A 26,935-nucleotide genomic window follows, 5' to 3' on the forward strand; every position below is an offset into this window, starting at 1 on the left:
AGAAGGCAAAGAAAGAAAAAATGATTTAAAAACTTCAGATTATCAGAAAACCAAAATAAATAAATAAATAAATAAATAAATAAATAAATAAATAAATAAATAAATAAATAAATAAATAAATAAATAAATAAATAAACAAGTAAACAAATAAATACATAAATAAAGACGGCAAAGAGAGAACAGATATTTTTTTTAAATATCAAAAATTAAAACATCAGCGTTCTTGCAGGGACTGGGACCACGTCCGAAATTATTTTAAAAATCGAGAGTGCAAGATTCTTAAATTCTAAGGCATTCCGGATCGAAGACTTACGACTACATTGCGTCGTAATGGAATTATTTTTTTTTTAGGTCATCGAACCAGCGAATACGATATAATCTGTCGTGAGTCACTCTCGTCATTCATCTCTCAATGACAATGTAATGATTCTGTTGATGTTGTCATAGTTATACTAATGCGATCAAGAGAGAGAGAGAGAGAGAGAGAGAGAGAGAGAGAGAGAGAGAGAGAGAGAGAGAGAGAGAGAGAGAGAGAGAGAGAGAGCCATAATCGTAGAAATCGATGCCAAGAGAAAGAATAGGCGTAGAATTTTATGCTTCCGCCATCACCATTGCCATCACGATGATCATCGTATTTCAAATGGTGACAAACAGTTAAATTCTGCTCACACTCAGAATAATAACATTATTGTGACCGTCTTCATCATCGCGGCCATAGCGATGACTCATTCATGCAGGATTGCGGCGCGTGGCCTACATAACTAAACACGTCTTTCACAATATTTTTTTTAAAGACTGGTCTCGAATCAAACACAATGCAGATGTTAATGACAATGAAATAAAATTAGGATTGACACAATTCCTCATTGATGTGTTAGTGAAAGGAAAACCCGATTAACTTTCCGGAACGCCCATTTACAGAGAGAGAGAGATAGGGGTGGGGGGAGGGGAGAGAGAGAGAGAGAGAGAGAGAGAGAGAGAGAGAGAGAGAGAGAGAGAGAGAGAGAGAAGAGAGAAGAGAGAAGAGAATCAGAAGACAATCGATAAATATCCATCTTTTGACATTATTATCAGTTTTACCCGATAAAGTTTTGATTTATTAACTCACGAATTCTAGGACAATTCCAAAAACAAGACCGTTGTTCAATACAAAATCGGTCTATTAATATATCATATTATATGAGAAGTCGTACATCAAACCTATGACGGGACCCCCATTGATTTTATTACAGGGAACAATGGCATTAATGAATTAAAATTTGTTTTCACCTGGAGCTAAAAACCAATGTCAGCTTCTCTTTAGACCTCGTCAGGTCAACCAATAAAATATGACAAATGAAACGCTTTTTAAAAGAAAAATATGACAATTTTCATTATGATTTCAAAGGCAAAATCACAACGAAGTGGAAAGAAAAAGTCTTGCAGTGAGAATCGAGATCACTAGAGCTTGTGCCTTATTGCTGTTACTGTTCTCTTGGTGACAGTAATAAAGACTGTAGTAAATAATCTACTAAATTAAATAGGGTATTTAATGACTATGTTTTGAAAGAAATTAGGCCTTGTTTAAGGGGTGAAAACTAAAACACAAATACCTACACACACACTCTCTCTCTCTCTCTCTCACACACACACACACACACACACGGAGAGAGAGAGAGAGGAGGAGAGAGGGGGAGGGAGAAATAGATGGATAGAAAGATAGATAGATAGATGGAGAGAGAGAGAGAGAGAGAGAGAGAGAGAGAGGGAGAGAGAGAGAGAGAGAGAGAGAGAGAGAGTAGCAAAGTAAGAATAGATTTATTTCAGCAGGAAGATACACTAAAACACATAAGATTTTATCCATCCGTCAGTCAGGAATCAAGATACATAAAACGTGAGGTCTTATGCTAATCCACCGTGCGATCACATAACTAAGAATGAATTCAGCATCTCTAGTTATATGATTAATGCGAATGGATACCATACATTACGAAAAAAAATTTTTCTGTTTTTGTTTATTAATTCTAATATTATGATCGTCATACATGACGAAAAACAATTGTATCTTATGTTTAAAAACAATTGAGTAAGGTGTTTGAGTGGATCCAGATTGAGAAAATTGAATTAAAAGTTTGAACGAAATGAGGTCGGGGGGGGGGGGGGTTGGTGGGAGGGTTGGGGGTCGTGGGGGGGGGGGGGGGGGGGGGGGGTATTTAGACAATGTATGGCAGTATTTTTGATCCGTGATGATGACAATAATATAATATTATGATGATTCCAGACAAAGACTAGTTACATTACACGTCGAAGAATAATGACAAAAGTAAAGCATTTTTGTGCTGTCAATAATTGGCGTCAGTCGCACAGCGATATGGTGCCTAGTTTTGAGACAAAAATCAAATTACCGCACTCATTCATACCTTAGTTCAATGAGATAATTTAAGTATTAGGCAATTATATTATTCAAAAGCACATTGTCATCCATCTGATTACTGACCAAACTAAGTATTGCTTGACTTTCTTACGTAGTGCCTCTGAGCTTCGACGCCATCTTTTAAAAGCAAATCAACAAGACATGACTCATTATGCTGGAAGAGTGGACTTGGTGTTGTGTTTTGATTTGACGACAGTCTGGATAAAACAATCACGCTGTTCGTCTGTGGACTATAAAATTCCAGAGTGCCGGAGTTAACCCCGGTTTCTGTAGCGTCAAACGGATACTTTCAAATGCTCTTTAGACAGGACACGAGTCTATGACAGTGGTCTCCGCCAGACCTAACAGACCCAGCTACACAATAACTGCTGTGTGGACAAAGGGCGAAGGGGATGGGGTCAGAAAATATCTCGAATGCATCCTGTTTCGATATCGATATTGGTTACTTGTTTGTGAGGCGAGTACTCTATCAACAGAGCTATCGAGGTGTTAAATGACAAAAATATTTTACTTAAAGTATCAATCGATTGTTAAGATTACCCACACTTATCAACAAGTCTCTAAAAGAATTCTTTACAGTCTATGGTTTTGTAGACTTTTTGACAAGTTGGCTGTCACCCTAATGGATGTGGTGTAATGGTAGCACGTCTGACTGGTAATCAGAATGTCTGAGGTTCGATCCCCAGTCGAGGTAGACTGATTTTTTTGGGGGGATGGCTTTTTTTTTTTCTTGTATTTTTCTTTCTTGCTTTGTCTACCACCTTTCATGCACACTTGTTTATATCATTATAATGGATCAACATGTGGCCTTCCCTGGTATTATGTCGGTATGAGAGAAAAAAGAAGTAGTCATTCAGAGCCAGCAGACCTATGGAGCCGGAGTTTATCTCGGTTTCGGAAGCGTGAAGCGGACAATAGTAAATGCTTGCTACCCTTTAGATAGGATGCTATTCTATCATAGAGTACTTTCCGGCATTTATTTCAACAAAGATCATTTAACTTTTTAAAAATCCCTTTATTTATCCCCAAGGGGATAATTGTCTTTAAGCCCTATTCCAAGGGAAGACTGGAATAACCCGGGCATCAGCCGCAGTACAGCGCCGCAAATAAGGCTAGGGTACGAAGCAAAATCCATACCGCTGAGCATCAAGGTTCATTCCGACTTAATACCCTTTAGAGACGACTGGTCTCATAATATGTGATATAAATAGAATGAAATTGACGTCACTCAGCTCTTTGTTATTGTTTTTTAGACAGCCATTTTAATGATTAGTTATATCAATCAGACTCATGGCCTATTGAGTACTATATAGTCACGTCATGATCAGACTATAAACATTAAGGTTACATATAGTTTTGTGTGTTGGTGCATTATCCGGCTGGCGGATGTTCTGAGTATTTTACCTAAACGCATAGCATCAGTAAAAGTTTTCTGGCCAAACAAAGCATTTTTTTTTAAAATGAAAAAAAAAAAAGAAAAAAGAAAAGAAAAGAAACAAAAAGTTTTATGTCAGTGTAAAGCAGAATTAGTCACTGACTATCAGTACCGCTGTATTACTGATTGGTACTCACACTTTATCGATCTAGAACCAGGACCAAGTAACATGTCATAACTACATACGACCAACTCGATCGACTACATAACAATAACAAGGAAATGTTACTGCTATGGAATTCGTCGGTACCATTAGTGAGTAATCAAGCACCGTTATTGAATATTTTTACGTTGCGACATGACCGGGGTTTTAGTACATGGGGTGGTCGATTACAGTCGATAATAGTCACTATTACTATTAGTCCTTATGAGCAGAGTAGCTTATGAGTCATCGCCATGTCGTCACATTTCTGAAGAGTGTTTAGTGAAGGTTTGTGTTGATTGTGTCAATGAGTGATGAGGTAGAATTTGGGTGATGTTGGTGATGATTGGTTGGTTGGTAAGAGTGATAACAACAGGAGGTAGAGTTGATGATGATGATGATGATGATGATGATGATGATGATGATGATGATGATGATGATGATGATGATGATGATGATGATGATGATGATGATGATGATGATGATGACGAAGACGACGACGACGACAATGATGATGATGGTGGTGGTGGTGGAGTGGGGTGGTGATGGTAATGATGATATTGACGTTCTCTATCATATAGAAGTATATGGCGAGTATGATGATTTCTTATTATTGGCGAGATCAGGGGAGAGAGAACTAAGCCAATCTTATTACCTCAGTTATTATGGAGAGGTCATATCAGGTTAGAATTGCTGCTGTTGGATAGGGACCCTTTGTGAAGCGCTTTCAGCACGTTTAGTGGACATTGCGCTTCAAAAAAACTCAGGTTGGTTAATTAATTAATTAATTAATTAATTTATTTATTTATTTATTTATTTATTTATTTATTTATTTATTTATTTATTTATTTATTTATTTATTTATTTATTCATTCATTCATGTATTGATCAACTCACTGATAAATATTGGTAAAAATACCACCATTGCTATAAGGACTTTTAAAATTCGCAGTACTGTTTTACTGTGATCGTACAAGAGAGCCACTCAGATAGCTTATTGTTTTGACTATGACAACAATGACAACGATGTCAATAGAGGGAAAGATTCGCACAGGACTTCGTTGTTTGTTTGGGGTTTTTTGTTTTGTTTGTTTGTTGTTTTTTTTTTGTTGTTTTTTTTTTGGGCGGGGCTTGGTTTTTTATTTTTGTGTCTTGTTTTTGTTTGCTTTTTTTTTTTTTTTTTTTTGTTGCTTTTATTTTGTTTGTTTGTGTTTCTTAAATTTCTTTTTCTCTTCTTTTTATTGTCGAAAGCGTGTGTGTGTATGGGGGGGGGGGGGGGGGGGGGGGAGACTATTTGGTGTGGGATTATAAATCTTATAGTACACATATAATGTAAGAAGAACGTACCCGTTTAAACACAGGAAAGAAGCAATCTTTGACAATACGTGGGCGACAATTATCTATGTGAACATCTAATGAAAAAAATCTACAGGCTTCAATAAAAAGAAAAGGACGCCTGCATTTATATTCTTTCCCTACTTGAATTTTCTTTTCTCGTTTTTTGTTGTTGTTTTTTTTTTTTTGCTCCTCCGCCCGCCTCTCTCTCTCTCTCTCTCTCTCTCTCTCTCTCTCTCTCTCTCTCTCTCTCTCTCTCTCTCTCTCTCTCTCTCTCTCTCTTTCTTTCTTTTTCCCTTTCTCTCTCTTGTCTCTTTCTTTCTCTCTTGAGCACCATCCTAACTGTCACGTTTCCAATATTGTATGATAATCAGCCATAATATATGGTACAACTTCTTCCCGACATTGATTGATGAGGACAAAAGGAGGTTGTGGCAATGTGGGCAATATGAGTGAGTGTAAACGGGTAAGGTTACTGATACTAATTACTGTCCAAAGACAATAAGAACTCATGGTGTCGTGAGGAAAAGGGGATGAAGCCAAAACAACGACAACGGGTATGTTTTGGGCTGTGCCTTGTTGTTGTGACGAGGAAATTATTAATAATTATAGGGTGTTTGAAAATTATCGATGTTTTTGGTTTCTCTCCGGTGTCACTAACTTTTTGTAATACTATATCAATCTGTCACCATGGCGGGAAATCTAATATCCATGGATATAAAGCAGAGAGCAGCAACAAAGAAGCATTGTATCTGAACTCCTCTCTCTACCACTACTACTACTACTACTATCATCATCATCATTATTTTTTTATCATCATCATCATCATTGTTATTGTTGTTGTTGTTATTGTTAATGCCGTTGTGGGCTTCGACGAATCGGCCATATCTATGTCGCAGTTCTCTAGGCCAGCAAACTCAAATATCGATCGATCAAATTATGATCCTCATCTTAGCAAAAACTCTCAAACCTGAGAGCTAAAAATTTGACAAGAAAATTCGAGGTCGTCTCAGGTTTGAGAATTTTTGTCGAGATGGGGGTCATATACTATTACTACTACGGTTGTCTGGCCAAATTTTTTTAATACGTACCTTACCAGGGTATGGCAGAAACTGGTAAATCAAATCTAAGTAATCGGGTGGGGCGATCTTAAACAGAAAAATACGATCCGATCTAAAATAAAGACACAATTCATCAAAGAGGACTCGGCACAGCAACAAAGAGGAATCAGGATCCGATGCCAATGAAGGAAAAGATGAATTCCAGACACCGACGAGTTCCCATGGGACCCAACCAGAGATTACTGTGTCCCCGCGGTTGTGGTGGTGGTGGTGGTAAAAGAGGAGGAGGATGAGAAGATTGAAGAGATGAAGAGGTTCTGAAAGTGGGTTTTGTTGTGCGCGTGATTGAGCGAGTGGTTATCATTAACCCAAATCTTTTAATTCATTCCGAAATCGCAAAATCATGTTTGGTATCATAATTTGATAATTGGTTTGCTTTGTTTGTTTTTAAGGGTTTTACGGCGCTTGCAACACATTAAGGTCACATCAGCGCCAGTAAAAAAAAGCAGAAAATGGGATAGTAAAAAGTCCTAGAATTATAATTTAAAGCACCCAAGAATAAGTAAGACAAATGGGAATTGGTTCAAATAGACAACAGATGGTTTGTTTGTTTTTTTTAAATTCATAAACAAGACTGGCTTTGAAACAATATTAATGACTTTGTTTAAAAGAGTAGAATAATATCTTGGATAAACGCTTCTATACCGCGCAATATCCACTAACTAAATGTGCTTAAAGCACATTACAGTTACAGAATTTTCATGAAAATTGTAGGGGAAGATGGGCGGGGGAGGGGGCGAGAAGTCGAAACTAAAGAAAAACGAGATTCAGGTAGTAGGATATGAGTGAAAACGGTACGATGTAACATGATAACACTACTGCAGAGATTAAATGACAAGAATAAAACTTTAAAATCAGCAGTGTGCCAGAATATAATATTACAGCAATCAAATATCTCACAAAGAAAATGAAGCTGAACTGAACTACAAAGGTGACGTTAAACTGAATCTTTTTGAGAGGCAATAGAACAAGTGTATCGCCTTGAAAAGTATCATACCTTTGTGAACCATTCAAATACAACCCTTTACATGCTTTAATTCCTTTAATTAGACCTACAGAGCTGTGTGGATTACATGAAATACAGTGCAGAATGCATTCCTATTCCTTATTGAGCTTTATATAGCGCAATATCCACTAAATGTGCTCAAAGCGCTTTACAAGGGGTCCCTGGTCAACAGCAACATTTAACATGTAGGACGGGACATGACGCCTGTTAGGCGATATTACAATTTTTCGGACAAAGACAACGCTGTTACCGGCCAGGTACTCATTTTACACCTGAGCACGGTGAGAGAATGTGAGTAAAGAGGCTTTTCCAAGGACTCAACTATGCGCCGAGCGCGAGGACCTTCCGATCCGAAAGCGAGTGTCATACCACTAGACCACATAGCCGCCTCTTTTTATTTGTTTTCAATTATTCATCGTACAAATCTAAATATCCAAAATTTACAAATTTCCATATTTTCTTTGTTAACAATTTCAAGTAGATCTATTCCTCGTTTTCATGGATTCCTTGTCTTTATTATTTTGTCCGTGCAAGTACGTGGAATACGTTTTGCACCGTATATAGGATATATAATAAATGAATGGTGAATAGTATGTATAGTTCTTTCAATTATTGTGTGTGTGTGTGTGTGTGTGTGCGCGCGTGTGTGTGTGTATGTGTGTGTGTCTGTGCGTGTGATTGAAAAAAACCCCGATATATACAAGGAGTTTAGTGAGAAGGGGTGGGGGAGTGGGGGAGTGGGGCCGGGGGGTTGGGAATTGGATATGATTAGAAACAACCCAAAATACACACAGTCGGGATTATTGACAAAATGGATGAAATCAAAGACAACATCTGGAAAACAGGAAAATCAACAAAGAAACATATAGGTAGTCGAACACAGAGACAAACACACATACCCACACGCACAATATAATATATATATATATATATATATATATAATATATATATATATATATATATATATATATATATATATATATATACAGGAAGAAAAGAGGGGGTAGAGACAAAAAGTGGGTTAAATGACTAGAATCAACACCCCCCCCCCCCCCCAAACACTGACTATAAATAACCTCGGAATCACTCCCAACCCTTTTCCCTCACTACAGGAAAAATCAATACAAGCCAGCCTCATAGAATTCTTGTAGACTTGAGAGGTCTTCCAGAGGCCAGTCTACCACACCGACATGAATAATGCCACCTCCCTATAAGGAACCTCGTTCCGTTCATCGATACATTTTAATAATTTGAATCTTCACTACGTCTATAGAACTTGATATGCTATTAACAAAATAAATAAATAATTAATTTAATAATAATAATAATAATAATAATAATAATAATAATAATAATAATAATAATATAATAATAAATAATATAATATATAATCATCATCATCATCATCATCATCATCATCATCATCATCATCATCATCATCATCATCATCATCAAAATCATCATCATCATCATCATCATCATAATAAAACTTTAAAAAAAACAAGAAAATCGAAACAGCTTCGAGCCATCCTAGACAACCTGTGTACCCGTTATGGAGACCATCCTTATAAAACAAATTATCGCCTACTTTCATTGTGCGGCTATGTTGTCTTGTGGTATGACATTCAACTTCGGATCAGAAGGACCTGGGTTCAAGTCCAACTCTGAGCGGCGCACAGTTGAGTCATTGGAAACAGCTTTTTATTCACATTCTCTCACCGTACTCAGGTGTAAAATTAGTATCTAGCCGTAAACAACGTTGTCTATGTCGGAAAAAAAATGCAATATCGCTTAACAGGTGTCATGTCTCGTTCAACATTTTATGTGTTGTTGTTGGTCAGGGACTCTTTGTAAAGCGCTTTGAGCATGTTATGTGGATATTGCACTATATTTTTAAAAATCTCAAGTCAAGTTAATCGACGTTGAAGCTGTAGGAACTTCTTTCATTCATTTTTTAAAGGTCTTTTTCTCTCGTCAAGAATTAATAATATGAATAATGAAATGTCAATATTTCTAATATTTACATTTTCCCCTATGCAAATTTGGCGCCTCATAAAGAAGACCTTATTTAATAAAGTAACAGACCAGTAGCTGATTAAACAAAGAAAAACGCGGAACATTAGTGATTCGAATCCATCAACACAACCGGAACCTAACAATAGAGGTTCATAAAAAGCTTTTAGGAAACTTGTTTTATGAATTCCAAGAGACCCGATGTCCTTATGATGACAATGGCCTTATAATAACAATGCCCTTATTGTAACATTTATAGTTTCACGAAACAGGAGCACTCATCAAAGCGGAAATAATGTGTAATTAGAGATATTATAAATAACATTTGTGACCCAAAGTGTCAATCCAGTGATTTGTCGAAATAATCTAGATGGGTTAATCAACACAACCGGAACCTAACAATAGAGGTTCATAAAAAGCTTTTAGGAAACTTGTTTTATGAATTCCTAGAGATCCGATGTCCTTATGATGAAAACGGCCTTATAATGACAATGTCCTTATTGTAACATTTATAGTTTCACGAATCAGGAGCACTCATCAATGCGGAAATGATGTGTAATTAGAGATATTATAAATAACATTTGTGACCCAAAGTGTCAATCCAGTGATTTGTCGAAATAATCTAGATGGGTTAATCAATACAACCGGAACCTAACAATAGAGGTTCATAATAAGCTTTTAGGAAACTTGTTTTATGAATTCCTAGAGATCCGATGTCCTTATGATGACAATGGCCTTGTAATGACAATGTCCTTATTGTAACATTTATAGTTTCACGAATCAGGAGCACTCATCAAAGCGGAAATGATGTGTAATTAGAGATATTATAAATAACATTTGTGACCCAAAGTGTCAATCCGGTGCTATGTCGCAATGATCTAGAAGGCACTGCTCCCAACTACGTGTAATCTCTTCTTTCTATCTACAATCCGAATCACTCTCTCCGCTCATCTACTTCCCTATACTTGAACCGTTTGATTCCTAAGTCGACTTTTTCACGACGTGCTTTCGCACATTCTGCTCCCTCTGTGTGGAACGCTCTTATGGGGAAAATGAAGCGTAAGGTCACATTGACCGGGATTGGAGAATTATGAGGTTTAAGAAACATCAAAGAATTCTGAATGAAAGGGTTTAATTCAATTCAAATCTTTATTAACTGAGCTTGAATCATAATTTGAAATGAGAGAAAATACCGTTTCGAGACGATGGTCACATTTTAAACGCTGCTGTGACGAGCTATGGTGCTTCGTCTTCCAATAGGTCAGGATGTATGTGTGTGTGTGTGTGTGTGTGTGTGTGTGTGTGGGTGTGTGTGGGTGTGTATGGACAGTATATTGTACAGTAAATTTCCGCAAAAGCAATCACAAGTCAAAAAGAAGGAAAAAGCCACACGAAAAATAATTTTTCTTTTTTTTAAAAAACCCACACACACAAACGTATATTACACACCATTAGTATGTTAGAGAAAATTTGGTGTGAATAAACTAAGTTTCTTGGATTGTTAGAGCTGGCGGAAAGTACTGTACTGACGTCTCATCTAAAGGGTAATAAGCAGTTTTAGCATCTAAGTCACCTCGGCACAATAACTATTTGAGGCAAATCGTCTCAAATTCAATGAGGAATTACAAATCTTGGCGAGAGTCACTGGTAGGTAGGGGAATAAGCGTCAAGAGCTGATACTATTTGGCGTTTGATAGAGTGGAAACAATAAAACCAGTAGCGTTGTACAATAGTAGTATTGTCCTTATTAGGGAGGCCCTTGTGTTTGACTTCCTGGTTAAACAAGGGTACTCAATTATCAGATCAACACTACATATCTCACTCTCATGACGTCAATGTGATCTAAAATTAAATTCTCTTCCCCCCCCCCCCCTTCTCTCTCTCTCTCTCTCTCTCTCTCTCTCTCTCTCTATCTATCTATCTATCTCTCTCTCTCTTTCTCTCTCTCTCTCTCTCCTCTCTCTCTCTCTCTCTCTCCCTCTATCTATCTTCTATCTATCTATCTATCTATCTATCTATCTATCTATCTATCTATCTATCCATATCTATATATCTCTCTATCTCTATCCCTCTCCCTCTCTCTCTCTCTCTCTCTCTCTCTCTCTCTCTCTCTCTCTCTCTCTTGTATATAATAATAATATAAAATAGTAATAAATCAAATACGCACGTTTCCAATTTAAAATGTCCGCGATTTAACCATACTTAATGAGTTTTACAGAGCCTAATTTGATATCTCCAGCTTTTCACGTGAAACTAATTTCTATTTCATACCGTGCAAGTCACTTTCTGGGTGCCTTTTTATGTACTAGAACGAGATACCTTACCATTTAATCGATGCCTTAGCATTAGATCCGCTAGTTATTTTATAACCCAATGGTTTTGTTGTTGTTTTTTTAACGCGTTAAAAATGAACGAGGAAAAAAATAAAGGTTGGCTACATTTCCAATTCTCTTTTCTTTTCTTTTTCTTTTTCTTTTTTTTTTTTTTTTTTTTTTTTTTTTTTGTTCTCTGTCTCTCTCTGTCTCGGCTTTTTGATTCATTTCATTCTATTTATTCCGTGTCTTTTATTTCTTTCTTTGGGTTGCCCACCAAAATCGATGGATTCCGTGACTCAGTCCTAACACCCACTCACCGAGATGTATTTCTCTTGCATTGTCAAGATCCACCGCTGAGAGCCATTCCTGGTCTTTTAATCCCGATAACTTTACTTTTCGAGTTTTCCTTACGGTATAAAGTAAATTGAGTTTTGTCAAAGTTGAGGGAGGGGGAGGGGGGTTGTTTGTGTTTGTATGAGTGTGTGTGTGTGTAAGTGTGTGCTGTGTGTGTGTATGAGAGAGAGAGAGAGAGAGAGAGAGAGAGAGAGAGAGAGAGAGAGTGAAAGATAGAGAGAGATAATACTAACGAAAGAGTGAAAATGGAGATGCTTCGTATGGGAACAATACAGACAGGGAGAGATGATGATGATGATGATGATGATGATGATGATGATGAAGATAATGATGATGATGATGTGATGATGACTACGACGAGGATGACGACGATGGGGAATATGAGGAGGAAAATAAGTTGATGATGGTGGTGACAATGATGGTAATAGTAAATACCATTAACACTTTTTTTTTTTTTGCAATATGTAGTGAAGCCCATTACACTATATGTCCATTCTTACATGAACCAATTTATCTTTTTTGTAACTTACAATAATATATGTTCATCTTGCCTGTTATCTATCCATCTATCCGTCTATCCTTTCCTATTCATTCATTCATCCATCCATCCATTCCATCAATCCATCCTTCCATCAATAAATCCATCCATCCATCCATCCATCCATCAATTCATAATATAATATACATATATACACCAATCAATCAAAACAATCACAATAACAACAAAGACCACTTACTATTCAGCTCATTTTTGGCCGCCACAAGGGACATTTCCGTTGCTAGGAGACAGACCGCGGTGATGAGGGTGGCAACAGCCGTCCTCGATATTCTTACTTCCATTGTCGGGAGAGTTCCGATACAATAGTATCCAACAGGCACGGTGATAAAATTGAAACAACAAACGATTCCTTCCAATAATCCAAAATTCACAGAACAGTTACCTCACAGTTGTAGCAGTCGTTTATTACAGCTCGTACAGTTTCTCATCAACCGAATGGCAAACAAGGAACTATTTATTTCTATCAACTGGCACTTGATTAAATATTTATCCAACACACAACAGGCCGATGGGCGGCGTTTGCGTGCGGACTGATACCCTTCGAGAATCCACTTTGTATTGATGTAATGATTTCGAATCTAGCTATGATACTGCTATTGATACGAATCAATTACGATTGATTAAGATGGACTGCTGGTAAAACATGAAATTACTGCTAGAATGACTACATTGTTCCAAATAGTATAGAAATCTGTAAACACCAAATTGGGATGGGGGTAGGGGAAGAGAATAATAAAAAAAAATATGAATCGATTTCTGACTATCACATGGCTCTTCGCTATCCACAGAGAATAAATTACAGTGAAGTGAATTTTTACCCATTCGATAAATAGATAACAAATCGATAAATACATAAATAAATTGAAGAAACAATAACTAAATATTATTCTAAATAAGTAAATAAATGAATGAATAAATGAATGAACAGGATAATTAAACAAATGACGAATAAAATAAATAATTAATAATAATAAAATATATAATAATAATAATATAAATAATAATAATAATAATAATAATAAATAATATAATAATAATAATAATATAATAATAATAATAAATAAATATAATAATATAATAATATAATAATAATAATAATAATAATAATAATAATAATAATAATAATAATAATAATAACAGTAATAATAACTTATAATGTCTAGCACCGTAATATTTTCTAACAATCCTTCAAATAAAACAATTACTGACGCTGACTTATTTCAGACATACTCTGTAAGAACTAGCATGAAAGCACGGTGACCATAAAGTCCGATAAACGACAGATTTCACATGCCAATCAATATATTATTATCATAGCCTATAGCCGGGGACCATGAAATATTAATCGACAAGAGTGATGCGGCGTTTTTTGCCTTGCCGATTGCCAGCAGTACTAATACTGACCACCACAGTCCGCTGGACACAATGAGCAATAATCCGGAATAATAGAACGATGCTGGAACCAGCCGTTACATCACACCCGTGGGCGGAAAGCAGTCAACCCTGTGACACTCCGTGGAAGAACAAACATAAAGATGGTTTACAATTCACCGAACCTCTATTGTTATTTCCTTACTTCTACTAGCAATTAAGTAATGCAGCACTCTTGGGACATCAGTGATGTAATGGTGTAGTTAATCATTTGGGTGGGGGTGAGCTGCCGTGTGCTGCCAATGACTGACAAAACACCTTTGTTTGACATTAATTTAATATAATTTCGGCCAGAAAAAGGTTTCATTTATCAAATCGACGCATTGCAATGGGCCCAATCTTGTCAGCAATCCTTTAGAAGGTTTGAGAACCTTGACCAATTAAGGGACCATTTAAATCGATCGATGTTATGAGTTTGGATCTCTGGCTAAAATGTCGAGTGAGTTTATGTGTAAATATTTTATCCATTATTTATTTATGATGTTCTATGTTGGTTTTTATTTTTTTATTTTTTTTTTGTTTGTTTTGTTTTGGTTTGTTATTTTTTAAAATTGTTTTTGTATTGTTTTGTTTGGTTTTGTTCTTTCTTCTGGAGTTTTTTTTTTTAATTGTTTTTTTTTTTTTGTTTTTTTTGTTTTGTTTTGAGAGTGTGTTTTTTTGTTTGTTTTTTTTTTTTTTTGTTTTTTTGTTTTTTTTTTTGGGTTGTTTTTTTTCCATGTACGATGTGTAACTAACTGTAAAATGACTAATTTAGGTTAACCTTTCGATGCTATGTTGCCAACGTAACTAAATGTAATTTGGTATGTTGGGTGCATAACTATTGTACTCTGGAACGAAAACACATTCTTAAAATGTTGGTCAGAACACTCGTCCTTCTAGTATCGATCGATTCTAATGACTCCTCTTTATCTTGCCAACAACTTTCAAATCTGGAACTTCAAGGAATTCCAAGGTTTGAGAGTTTTTGACAAGTTGAGGATCATTAATTAAACCGATTGGTATCTGAAGGACATGTGTCTAGGCCAAAATTTTAAACATGAGTTGTTTTTTTTTTAATTTTCAGAGTACAGTAGATAAATGGATGGATATATATATATATATATATAATTAATATTTATATATTAAATATATATATATAATATATATATATATATATATATATATATATACGGTGATGGGTGAAGGGATAGGTGGGTGGTTGAATAGATTGCGTGAGTGGGTGTTGGTGTCACGTCAGCACCGGCAAGAAGAAGGTCACCCAAATGTCAGAGGTGACCAATGTGTTAAACGACTGCTGGTGACAAGTGACACTGACAGCAGTTAGTAGTTGACAGTAGCTACCATGATAACATCCCAGGATCCTCCTACCCGGGGTTTGACCGGCTGCTCCGATTGATTAGAATCTGGAAAAAAAAAAGAGAGAAAAAGAAGGGGGAAAAAGGGGGTTAGTGAATTTGATATGTCGATAAAATGAATCATTCGTGCTACTGGTCATACAAAGTTTTAACATGTTGGTAGGCCTTCATATTGCGGTGTGGATGACAAGAGCTGTAATTATGTGCTTGGCTAAGAAGCTCACACCATTGCCATCCGGAAGTATAACGGACCAACACACAAAACTCTGTGTAACCATGAACTTTTAAACTCTGGATAATACAGTTAAGTGAGAATTATTCTCAAACGTGGGTGGCAAAAAAAAAAAAACAAAAAAAAACAAAAAAAAAAACAATAACAAAGACCCGAGTGACGTCAATTCTTTTAAATCAAACTAAAATGTATTGAAAATGCCATTAAACTAAAACTGGAAAACCAAAACTAAAATAGTACACGATTGACTAATTAATAATATTATACGAACTTGAAACATACTAACGTGGCAGAAGGAATTTCTCAAAGAAATAAAAAAGAACCCTCTCTCGAAACGAGAGTTTCTGATTTTAGAAACTCGGTCACACGTGTGTTATTCATTTTAATTACAATATCTTTGCATTCTACCCAAAATTATTGTGTGTAAGATTTATCACCGCCAGCTGTGTGTTCCAATTTGTAGGCCACAGGGTACAAATCTGTCACAGGTTTGTTTACTTTATCCCTCAACAGAGGATAAGCGCACCAAAAGGAAATGGGAGACCGAGAGGGGGGGGGGGGGGGGGAGGAGGAGGAGGGGGGAGCTGAAATGGAGGAAGGGGGTGGCGCAAATAGAAAAATATGAAAGTAAGAAAGAAAAAAAAATTAGATCGGACGCTCCATTTTCTTTATTATTTTGTGCTAATTTTAATGGGGGAAAAAGAGGGGGATGGGGGGGGGGGGGGGGGGGGGGGGGAGGGGGGGGAGGGGGGGGGGGGGGGGAGGGGGTTGGAGGACGATAGTAGTTGTAGTGTAGAAATATAATAATATTGAGGTGAAGTTAGCAAAGATCATTGCAAAGAAGAAAATATTATGATCGTAAAGGAAAAAAGAACACTTGATGGTTGTAAAAGAGACAACAATTACATATTGTGTTGGTACACTAAAGAATATGTCAGCATAGAGTTTCTAAGAAACATTGATAACAACAAGAAATGATGTGAGTAGGAAAGTGCCAGAAGACAACAGAGAAATAAAAATTTCGCGGCGCGATGGGGGCTCGAACCCGCAACCTTACTGGTACGACAACTCCGCCTGGCCGGGCAGAGCGTGGCTCTTCTGTCTGAGCTATCCACCACTCCAAATAAAAAAGTGGTTTCAAACTCTATGTCTATCTTGAGTCGCTCTCCTCGACTTCTTGAGGTCATTGCCCACACACAACCGTCGCGAAGTTTGTTAGCCAGCCAGTAAGCTTAATGGCCATATTCTCAAAAAAAAAATATGTAAACATGTATCATTGAAACGATTATCTCAATCGATTCTAAGAAAAGCTCTTTGTTTAACCAGTTAATTGCCGCACTCTGGAAAGACGCGTATTTAAACAATTGGCCGGAAAACTCTTCCTTAAAATATCAATCGATTTAAATGACCTGGCCAGGTCCCAGGTTTGAGAGGGGTTTTTTTTTCTCCAAATAAGGGTCATTTAAATCGATCGATACTTGAAGGACGAGTTTTCTGGCCATTTTTTTTTTTTTTTTGTAATACGCAATTTCTCCAAAGTACGGCAGTTACATGGTTAACCCTCTAGAACCCAGTATGACATAAACGTCATACGTATTAAAGGGAGGCTGCCCTTGGTGACAATTAAACTATTATATTTTTTTATTATTGGCAGTTATTCCCCTTTACCCTTTCTAGCTCCCCGAAGAAGGAGATTGGTTTTTGGAAGATTTTTTATTAGTTTCCTTTTCCTGTTTACATTTTTGCCCACAAGGTTTGGAAGCACTACATTACTACATTATTTTCATCCGCGCCAATCAGATCTAAGGTGAGTAGCATCAGTATTATTTTTTTGATCTTATCATTCTCTAATGTCTGTATTTATATTCTAATTCAGTTTTAAAATTTAGATTGTATTTACTTTTGATGAAAATGAAGTTGAAATAGTAGTATGACAAAAACGTCATACCGGGCACAAGGCCAATTTCCTATATGACATAAATGTCATAGTGGGTCTTACAGGGATAAGTATCCCCATGGGAGGTAAATGTTTATCATATTTAAGGTATTATTATTCTGTCTGTTTTTTTTTCTTGCCATGCTTTATTTATATTTTTTTTTCTTTCTCCTCTTTTCTTTTAGAATGGATAGTGACTCTGAAATTGACGATTTGGTAGCCTGTATCGACCCAAATGAGAGCGATTTTTTTGATTCTGAAGATGAATATGTGCCAAGTGATGATGATTTCGAGTCCGATGATGAAGAAATACAACGACCAAAACGCAAAAAGAGAAGATTAACAGTATCTGACAATGGTTTTGACGAAGAGGATGACATACCCCTGGCTGTCGTTAGAGCTGAACTACTGCAACAACAGGATGCATTGGCCGCAGAAATCGACGAAGATATTCTGACACAAATGATGAATCAGGGAATGTGGATACGTATGCCTTTCACACCACCAGACACAACATTCACTGGTGATGTTGAGCCAATGCCTGATGATTTGAAAACTCCTTATGAATTTTTTAGGGAGATTATCTCTGATGAAATGTTGGAAAATGTTGAACAGCAGACAAACATTTATGCAATGGCTGAGAAGGGAATTCAGTTCAAATGCACAAAGAAAGAAATAGAAAAGTTTATAGGTATTTATCTTCGAATGGGACAAATGAAAGCCCATTGTGTGAGAGCATATTGGGCATTTGCAACAAGGTATCCTCCAATTGCTGACGTGTTTGTGAGAAATCGCTTTCTGCAGCTTTGTCGTTACATTCACTTCACAGACAATACCACACCCAATGATAGTGATCGTATTTGGAAACTTCGTCCCTGGCTGAACAGCCTAAAAGAAAATCTAAAACATCTCATTCCCCTTGAAACACAAAGTGTTGATGAAGTCATGGTAGCTTTTAAAGGGCACAGTGTGGTCAAACAATATATGAAAAACAAACCACACAAGTGGGGCATAAAACTCTGGGCGCGGACCGGTAGTGATGGGTTGCTACATGACTTCACTGTTTACCAATCTATAAAGTCCTCAACAAAATCAAAATTAGGCATGACAGGAGAGGTGGTGATGGACATGGTAAAACATTTGGAGTCAAACAAAAATTACAAAGTCTTTGCTGACAATCTTTTTTCTAGTTTGGAATTGGTGAAATGCCTGAAAGAACGCGGAATATTCTATTCTGGAACAGTACGAGAAAACCGTCTCAAAGGCTGTGAGTTCAGATCAGAAAAAGACATGAAGAAGGATCGAAGAGGAGTGCACGACAGTTTGATTGAAGTTGATAGCAATATTGTGGCAGTGAGATTGTATGACAATAAAAAAGTGGATGTCATTTCATCGTTCAAGGGGGTTGATCCTATCACAAAAGTACACCGTTATGACAGAAAGAAGAAGGAAAGAATAGAAGTGCCATGCCCTGAAGTTATTAAATCCTACAATAAATATATGGGTGGCGTCGATCTCTTGGACTCTTTGACGGCTTTACTTTGTACAAAGCAAAAATCAAAACTCGCCGCTGGTATTTGTACATTTTCTATCATACCATCAACATGACTGTTGTAACAAGTTGGATTTTGTATAGGCGCCATTGTGCTCTCCTTGGCGTAAAACCAAAGAAACTGAGTGACTTCCAGTCAGAAATTGCTACTAGTCTAATACACGTTGCCACAAAACCAGGTCGACCATCATTAGACAGTGGCGCCGACAAAACAAATAAGACACTGCCATCTGTTCGTCCAACAGATGATGTGCGACTTGATGGTACCAATCACCTTCCACGTAGTGCAAAGAGACAATTTTGTAAATTCCCTGGATGTCACCAGAAAGCAGTGATGTTTTGCTGCAAATGCAATTTAAATTTGTGCTGCAATAAGCAAAGAAACTGTTTTTACAAGTTTCACACACAGAGACAGATCTAAAATCTTTTGTGCCCAGTATGACGTTTTTGTCATATCCTTATTTGTTCCTTAATGCCCAATATGACATTTTTGTCATAGTCTGTAACTTTTTTGTAAATTTTTTTTTTCAAAAATTAAAAGTTGATTAATGTTTTATACATCATTTCTGACTTATTTTGTGGAAAAAAAAATAATTTTTTTATCCATGGGATCTAATCTTGGGCTCTAGAGGGTTAAGCAGTAATTGTGCTTTTGTCGCACACGTGCTGTAACTGAAAGGAGCTTAACTCAATTTGGCCCGTAAACTTCCCGTTTTCGGATCGAATTAAGATAAGAAATCGATTTGACTATAACGTATGTATTATGTATACAATAATAATCCAAAGGAAAGAAAATGGGGTAACACATCAAAGCCAATAAACCGTTTAAAGAATTTACATTTTAATTAATTACGGAATTATGGATTAGGGTCGATTAAAACGTGAATTAACGATTTAACCAGTTAACTGCCTTAATCTGGACAGACATGTATTTAAAAACTTTGGCCAGAATACTTGTCCTTCAAATATCGATCGATTTAAACGACCCTCGTCTTGGCAGACACGCTCAAACCTGGGACGTAGCAAGGCTCCCAGGTTTGTGAGTGTTTGCCGAGATGAGGGTAATTTAAATCGATTGATATTTCAAGGACGAGTTTTCTGGCCATTTTTAAAAAATACGTGTTTTTTTTAATCGAGAGTACGGTAGTTTACTCGTTAAAGGTAATGGCAGTGAGGCATGCCTCGATTTACTTTGTTAACGGTTCAGATTCAGACAAATGGTGTTAAGTTATTAGGACTTAATATTAATAGCCTACAAGTATACAAACTAAAGCAAAATGTCACCATAGCCAGTCATATGTCATGCTCACCATATCCTGACTATCACAAAACTCGGGTCAAGGGAAACAACAACCATAAACCCTACCATGCCACTTATACAAGATGCAAATTAATTCAAATTTGCATTTATTGTGAATCACTAATTCATTTAACATGCTCATCGTTGTTCGACTAACGCAAAAACTACAGACGTAAAAACGCTATATAACAGATCAAAATAACCCTTTACAAAAAAGGGTCGATTTTATTCTGTTGCCATAATCATGTCTTCACCAAAAAAAAAAAAAATTAAAATTAAAAATTAAAAAATTAAAAACAAAACAAAACAAAAAACGATTTAACGTGAGCTTCATTGAAGGTGCATTCCTGTCGACGCCACCTTTTGATGAGTAACATAAACAATGGTAAAAATTGAAATTTAAAAGAAATTCAGCTTCGTCGTTAAAGGATTAAACATATCAAACTCTGGTACGCCGTATTATAATGAGTCACATTTCAGAATTAATGGAGACATACTATTATTTCAACATTCTCATGAGTTATCCGCCATCATCTCGTACGTGGGGGGATTATAATGTGTATTAATAGCTCATAATTATTCATTCATAGCATAATTGATTAACACACCGTTGATGCTATCAGTCTACAGCTGAACACAGACTAAACAACTTACTTTCATTTTGGACAGGAAGAAAAAATTACTCCTTATTATGGTATCGCTAGATTAAGATGACCCCAAATTTGTCAGAAAGTCTTCAACTCTAGGCTTGGAAGTAATCGATTTGAAGATTTCGAAAGTTTATTAATACTAGTTGATAAGTTCAATTAATCGATATATCATAAAGTACTAGTTTGTTTTTTTTTACCAAAATTGAAAATAACAGGAAAGCATTTTGTGCATGTACGGTAGTCTACTACTGTTAACACATAACACTGCCATCTGTTGAATGTTGCAATAAATCTACACGTACACTCTCCCGATCAGGCAGTCAAGTCGATGGCAGGATGATATGTGTGAGAATTAAATTCAATCACGATGTAGAATGCATGTTGAATTGTTTGATTGGTTTTGTCATTCTTTTTTCTTTTCTTTTTTAAAAATATAATTTTCTAGACTACATGAGATTGAAGTATTGATGGAGCAGACAATTGTGTGATATGGACTACATATTAAAAGTTGTCTCAGACAAAGCAGAGCTGACAGCCAACAATGCCGGGGTTAGCCTGTTTTAAAGTCAGTGTCTCCCCACTCCAACCTGACCCTAACTACGTTCATATAAAAAAAAGTCCTTCAAGAAATAGTAGAATTAGCCCTTGCAACTTTTCTGGCATCAATCTTGGTGCAACAAAATAATAGAAAACTGCTATAAACAACACTTAAAACCCTCAGATTAGTCATATTACTTTGGTAGACATAACTAAATCAATCATGAAAAAAATCGAGGAAAAAAACTGGATTTTTTAAGACCTTCAACAACGGGAAAATCCCTGGAGGGAAGGGGGAAGAGGGTTGGCAGGTTTGAGATTTTTTTTTTTAATGCACGAATATTCTCTTCCGACTTCGAGGAAGGCATCTTTTTTTCTTTCTCTCCGTATATCTGCATTCATGGCGCTGTACAACAGGTAATACTGTATATTTGAATTTTTCCTACAACAGCTTAGAGAAATACATACTTAAAAGTGATTTTAAACTCTTAGCGGCTTTTTTTTTTTTAAATTCTTTTAACAAAGTCCTACATCATAAGACTGATAGTCACCAGGACCAGCTGGACGTTAATCAAACAATGCCCGGAAATCACACTCACACCCCCCCCCCCCTAAAAAAACAACATGTAAAATTATAGTAAATTTCTAGTCGACAAACATTTCGGCAGCTTGGCCTTCCACTCCTCTTCTGTTCTCCAACCTTTGCCTAACTTACTTTCTATTAGACAATTAACAATAACCGGCAACTCTAATTACACACCTGAGAAAGGTACAGCGAGGCTGTGTGTATGTGTGTGTGTGAGAGAGAGAGAGAGAGAGAGAGAGAGAGAGAGAGAGAGGGGGGAGAGAGAGAGATAGAGAGATAGAGCGAGAGAGAGAGAGAGAGAGAGAGAGAGAGAGAGAGAGAGAGAGAGAGAGAGAGAGAGAGAGAGAGAGAAATACTGCAAATAATGTTTGAGCGAGTTCGTTTGTAGTTTTTACTGGCACCGGAAGAGGTATCTTGGCGTGTGAGTGTCTGTACGTTCGACTAATGAGCTTGGTACAAAGGCCTAATTATTTCAACATTGTATGTTAAACCAACAGAATGCGCAATGTTATGGGCGGCACAGGTGTCCATCGGCGTCTGGAAAACGAGGGAGTGAGTATTTGTTCCGCTCTGAAACCGAAATTGTACATATATTGAGAATTCGACTGCTCCAATACGCCCCATAGATTTTATCAAACACCGGCCTGGGTCTAATTAGACTCCATTACATATTTGATAGGTTATTACCATGTTGGTTTTATGGCAGAATTTACATTTTTGTCTTCCGTCCAACAACCAAAATTGTCTTCACATCGGCGTTCCGACACCTAGGTGATTGATAAGCGAAGCCCTAAAGAGGCCGATCTCCTTTTTCATTGTCTTTAGGTATCGTTTGGTGGCAGACGTTGACGGCCAAAGGTCCTTACTTATCGTATTTCAACATTGCCTTCATACTTCAGTAATGAGTGTGTTTGCCCACTCTTTGACTCAATAAACGTGACGCCGTAACTTTTCCCTCTTATTATTGTTTTGTGAGATACGATACGGCCACAGTTTTCAAATTTTCCACTTCAGAATACGTCTCGGTGAATTACTAGGTATTTTCATTCTATTTTTTTTTTCATTTGTTTCTCTCTTCTTCTTTTTTTTTTTACTGACCCCAAACATTATTCCTACAGGGACGCATTTGAAATGCATTCATATTTCTCACACCATCTTTTATCAACGTCCAAGCATTGGAACACTTTTATTTACTGACAACCACAAGAATAATATTCTCTTTTCCGCATTCCATTTTCTCAAGCCATCCTTTCCCATGGTCAAAGTTTTGGAACGCACTTTACAACAGTACGAACACACTTTACTATCAGACAACCAAGTAGATCAGTTTTATAAAACACAAACCATTCTTTATTCTACATTTCCTTTTCGTTACAAATGATCCTAAACTTAAAAAATCAAATTCTTTTTTTTTTTTTCTTATTTTTGGCATCGGTACGATCGCATCTTCCATCAACCATAAGCCTGCTGCCAAGATAATAAAGAAAATTCGTTCTTTCTTACTGATTGTTAACTTGTATAGTGACTGTGATGAACGCGCTTTTACTACTCCTTTAACTGACGGGCATTGTTTTCTGTCTTTTTAAATGTTGATTTTAGGTCAAATTCTGGCACGGATCATCATTAAATATATATAAATATAGACGGAATATCTGACGTTAACCAATATCTTCCAATCTGTAAAGAATCCTGTCATTTGTCCTCACGGTTTATTTCATCAAAGGATCGACCATCATTGAATATCGAAACATACTGATGGGCAAGTTTCTAAAAGTAGAATTAATTCACATTTTAATTTGAACATACACTTTACCTCAAACAAACAAACAAACAAACAAACAAACAAACAAAAACAACAACAACAACAACAACAACAAAATAAAAGAAAAGAAAAAGCAACCATTCATTTAACTAACCAAAACCAAAAAAAAAAAATATAAAAAAAACAAAACAGACAGACATAAAAGCAATAAAACGTTTTCCAAAACAAAACAGAATGAATGGAAATCATATTTAATTGTCAAAAAAATACATCACTTAATAGGAAAAACAGTCACAAAGCCTTTTTTTATTATTATTAAAGAACAAAACATTATAACAATGACATTTTAATAACACAAATCAAATCAGAAAACGTGAAAAGTTAGGAGACATGTAGTAAATCAAAACTAACAAAAAGAAAACCAATGAAAACAAAGGGAGAGAAAAGAAATCAATATCAAAATTAAAAACAAATCAAAACATACGAAAAAAAATATAATCACACATTTTATAAGAACACAACAGCAATCGCATAATTAACAAAACAAACAACAATCACACAATCAACAAAAGCAATCACACATTCAACAACAACAACAACAATGAATCAATTAACAAAACAAAACAAGCCAGGGGAGAAAAAAAAAAGAAACAAGGACACACTTTACTTTAAACAAAACAAACAAACAAAAAAGGCTTAAAGTCAGCCACATGATTAACAAAATGAATTAAAAGTGATTCGCTTCCTCTCAATAATATGAAGTAAATAAACAAATAACACCCACTTTGCATCCTTGAAATGCATGTCGACGACCTTCACCTCCAAAAAAAAAAAATATCGTGAGATAATCCAGAGTGCACGAGGCCGATTTTCAGATGTGTGAAATATTGGTGAGTGCCAAAGGTAAGGTAAATGATCAAGGTTAAGGTGTATACTCAACAACATGGAAATATCATTTAAAACCTAGACAGATCTGCACCTCTCAAAATGAGATTCTATAATATTGATTTGAAAACGAAAGGTTGAAACATGACCTAGTCGTCTTATATGGCAGGCAGGTTTTGTCTGGCAGTTAAACTTGCATTAGTTTTGCTCTAAATGAATATAATATCTGGAATTATGAAGAAAAGACGTTAAGCAGTTTCATTAAACGTTGCTCTAAGTTTAATTCTGAACAGCTAGAATTTGAAAAATATTGTCACAAAACTTGTTTCACTTTGTTATATGATATAGAGAGCGCCTATGAACTTTAAAAAAAAAAATATTTTACTGCATAGAACAATAAGAAATTCTGTTAAAATATCCTGAGCATGATTCAGAAGCCTACTTGAAATTAGAAAAATGGTAGATTTTGGGGGTAACAGTAGAAATTATAGCTTCTATAAAATGGCCGATGTGTCCTTACTGTGTTAAGTCAATGCTTTAAACTCCTTCACGTACAAGCCCTGGCACCAGAACTTCGTTTTCAAGAAGTATTATTGAAGTAAAAATCTTTATATTATAGTTCTCAGGTTGGAGACGAAAATCCGAGGTTCTATGAAATTTTCGAAATTGAGTCTGCTGATGATCTAAACTGAGAAAATACGAAAAACGAGTGGACAATATTAAAGGTGAGTGGACTATCCCATACCTTAAAAGAAAACCTAAATGTTTACATTCCTCCTCTTTTATAGATAGAACAAAGTTGACGTCACTCGAGTCTTTGTTATTGTTTTTTGCCATCTGCGTTTATGAGTAATTCTCACTAAACTGTATTAACCAGACTTAACTATAAACGTGCATGGTTACACAGAGTCTTGTGTGTTGGCCGGTTATACTTCTGGATGGCAATGTTGTGAGCTTCTTGGCCAAGCGCATACTATCTATAGATACAAAAATATTCACGCCAAGTTTTCCTCAGCACACAATGCCAAAGTTTCATGTTAACCATTTTTAAAAAATGATCATAGTGATAATAGGCTAAATAACAGTTACGTCCAAGTAACTCGGACGAACCTTTTAGAATGTGGGGGTCCCATTTGTCATTAAAGCAGACTATATAATACTATATGAATCTCTGATGATGGGGAGATGTGAGTGAAAAATTAAATAATATAACAGTTCGTACATTCCACTTGGAATGGGAAGACAATTATTGGCCGTATGATGAGCGGAAACGAAGCATAACATTGACATAGATGCAGAAGGCAGGTACCTTTACCTAGACTAGACGGTAGGTTTAGGTAGAGATGGACGTTGCGTGGGCTGTCCAAAATCAAACGCATTATTCACGGTAAAATTATTAATTTTACGCTGCGGGTCATGGACATAATGTGTGTAACTTGGGCTTGTTCTATGGACGAGAGATGTGTCCATGTTTTGTGTTCAATTCCCGTGTTTTGCATTAAAGGGGTCTGTCAATGCGCGCGCGCGTGAGTGTGTGTGGGGAGTGTCTACGCACGTAATTGCGTGCACAACAAACAAATTTTGCTATACGCACACAATCGCTATGAGAGTTCATGAAGGCTACAGATCTGAAAATTGAGCGGGCAACAACCAAGAAAATAATCAGTTTTTAAACGAACCAGCCTCAAAGACATGTACATAAATAAACAATAAATAAATAAATAAATAAACAATACATGATAAAAGTAGAAACTTATAGGAAAAGATAAGTCACAAAATACCACGGACGGACAACATGCGGTGAAGTCAAATGGTCATGAGATGCGACTCGGTTCTAAATTTAACTTGAAACTATCGTACAAGCACCATTAACCCAATATATTCTGGAGTAGTAGGGGCTGTACACATTTCTGGTGGATTGGAGGAAAAAAAAAGAAAAAGAAAAAGAAAAAGAAAAGAGATAGAAAGAGAGAGAGAGAGAGAGAGAGAGAGAGAGAGAGAGAGAGAGAGAGAGA

General features: G+C 36.3%; 1 protein-coding gene across 1 annotated transcript in view; it reads right to left on the bottom strand.

Annotated features, from left to right (window-relative positions):
- LOC144975823 (neuroglian-like) overlaps positions 1 to 26,935 on the bottom strand; it is a 171,556-nt gene that overhangs the window by 64,173 nt on the left and 80,448 nt on the right. Inside the window, exons 3-4 of the mRNA XM_078920014.1 lie at positions 15,467 to 15,528; positions 12,873 to 13,385 (exon numbers count right to left, since the gene is read on the bottom strand). Coding sequence (XP_078776140.1) covers positions 12,873 to 12,975 — 103 coding nt within the window. The 5' untranslated portion in view covers positions 12,976 to 13,385; positions 15,467 to 15,528. The remainder of the gene's footprint in view (positions 1 to 12,872; positions 13,386 to 15,466; positions 15,529 to 26,935) is intronic.

This window comes from Berghia stephanieae, chromosome 6 (genome assembly GCF_034508935.2).
Source record: "Berghia stephanieae isolate SIO BIC M18660-M18661 chromosome 6, UCSD_Bste_1.3, whole genome shotgun sequence".
In the NCBI taxonomy this organism is placed as follows: Eukaryota; Metazoa; Mollusca; class Gastropoda; order Nudibranchia; family Aeolidiidae; genus Berghia; species Berghia stephanieae.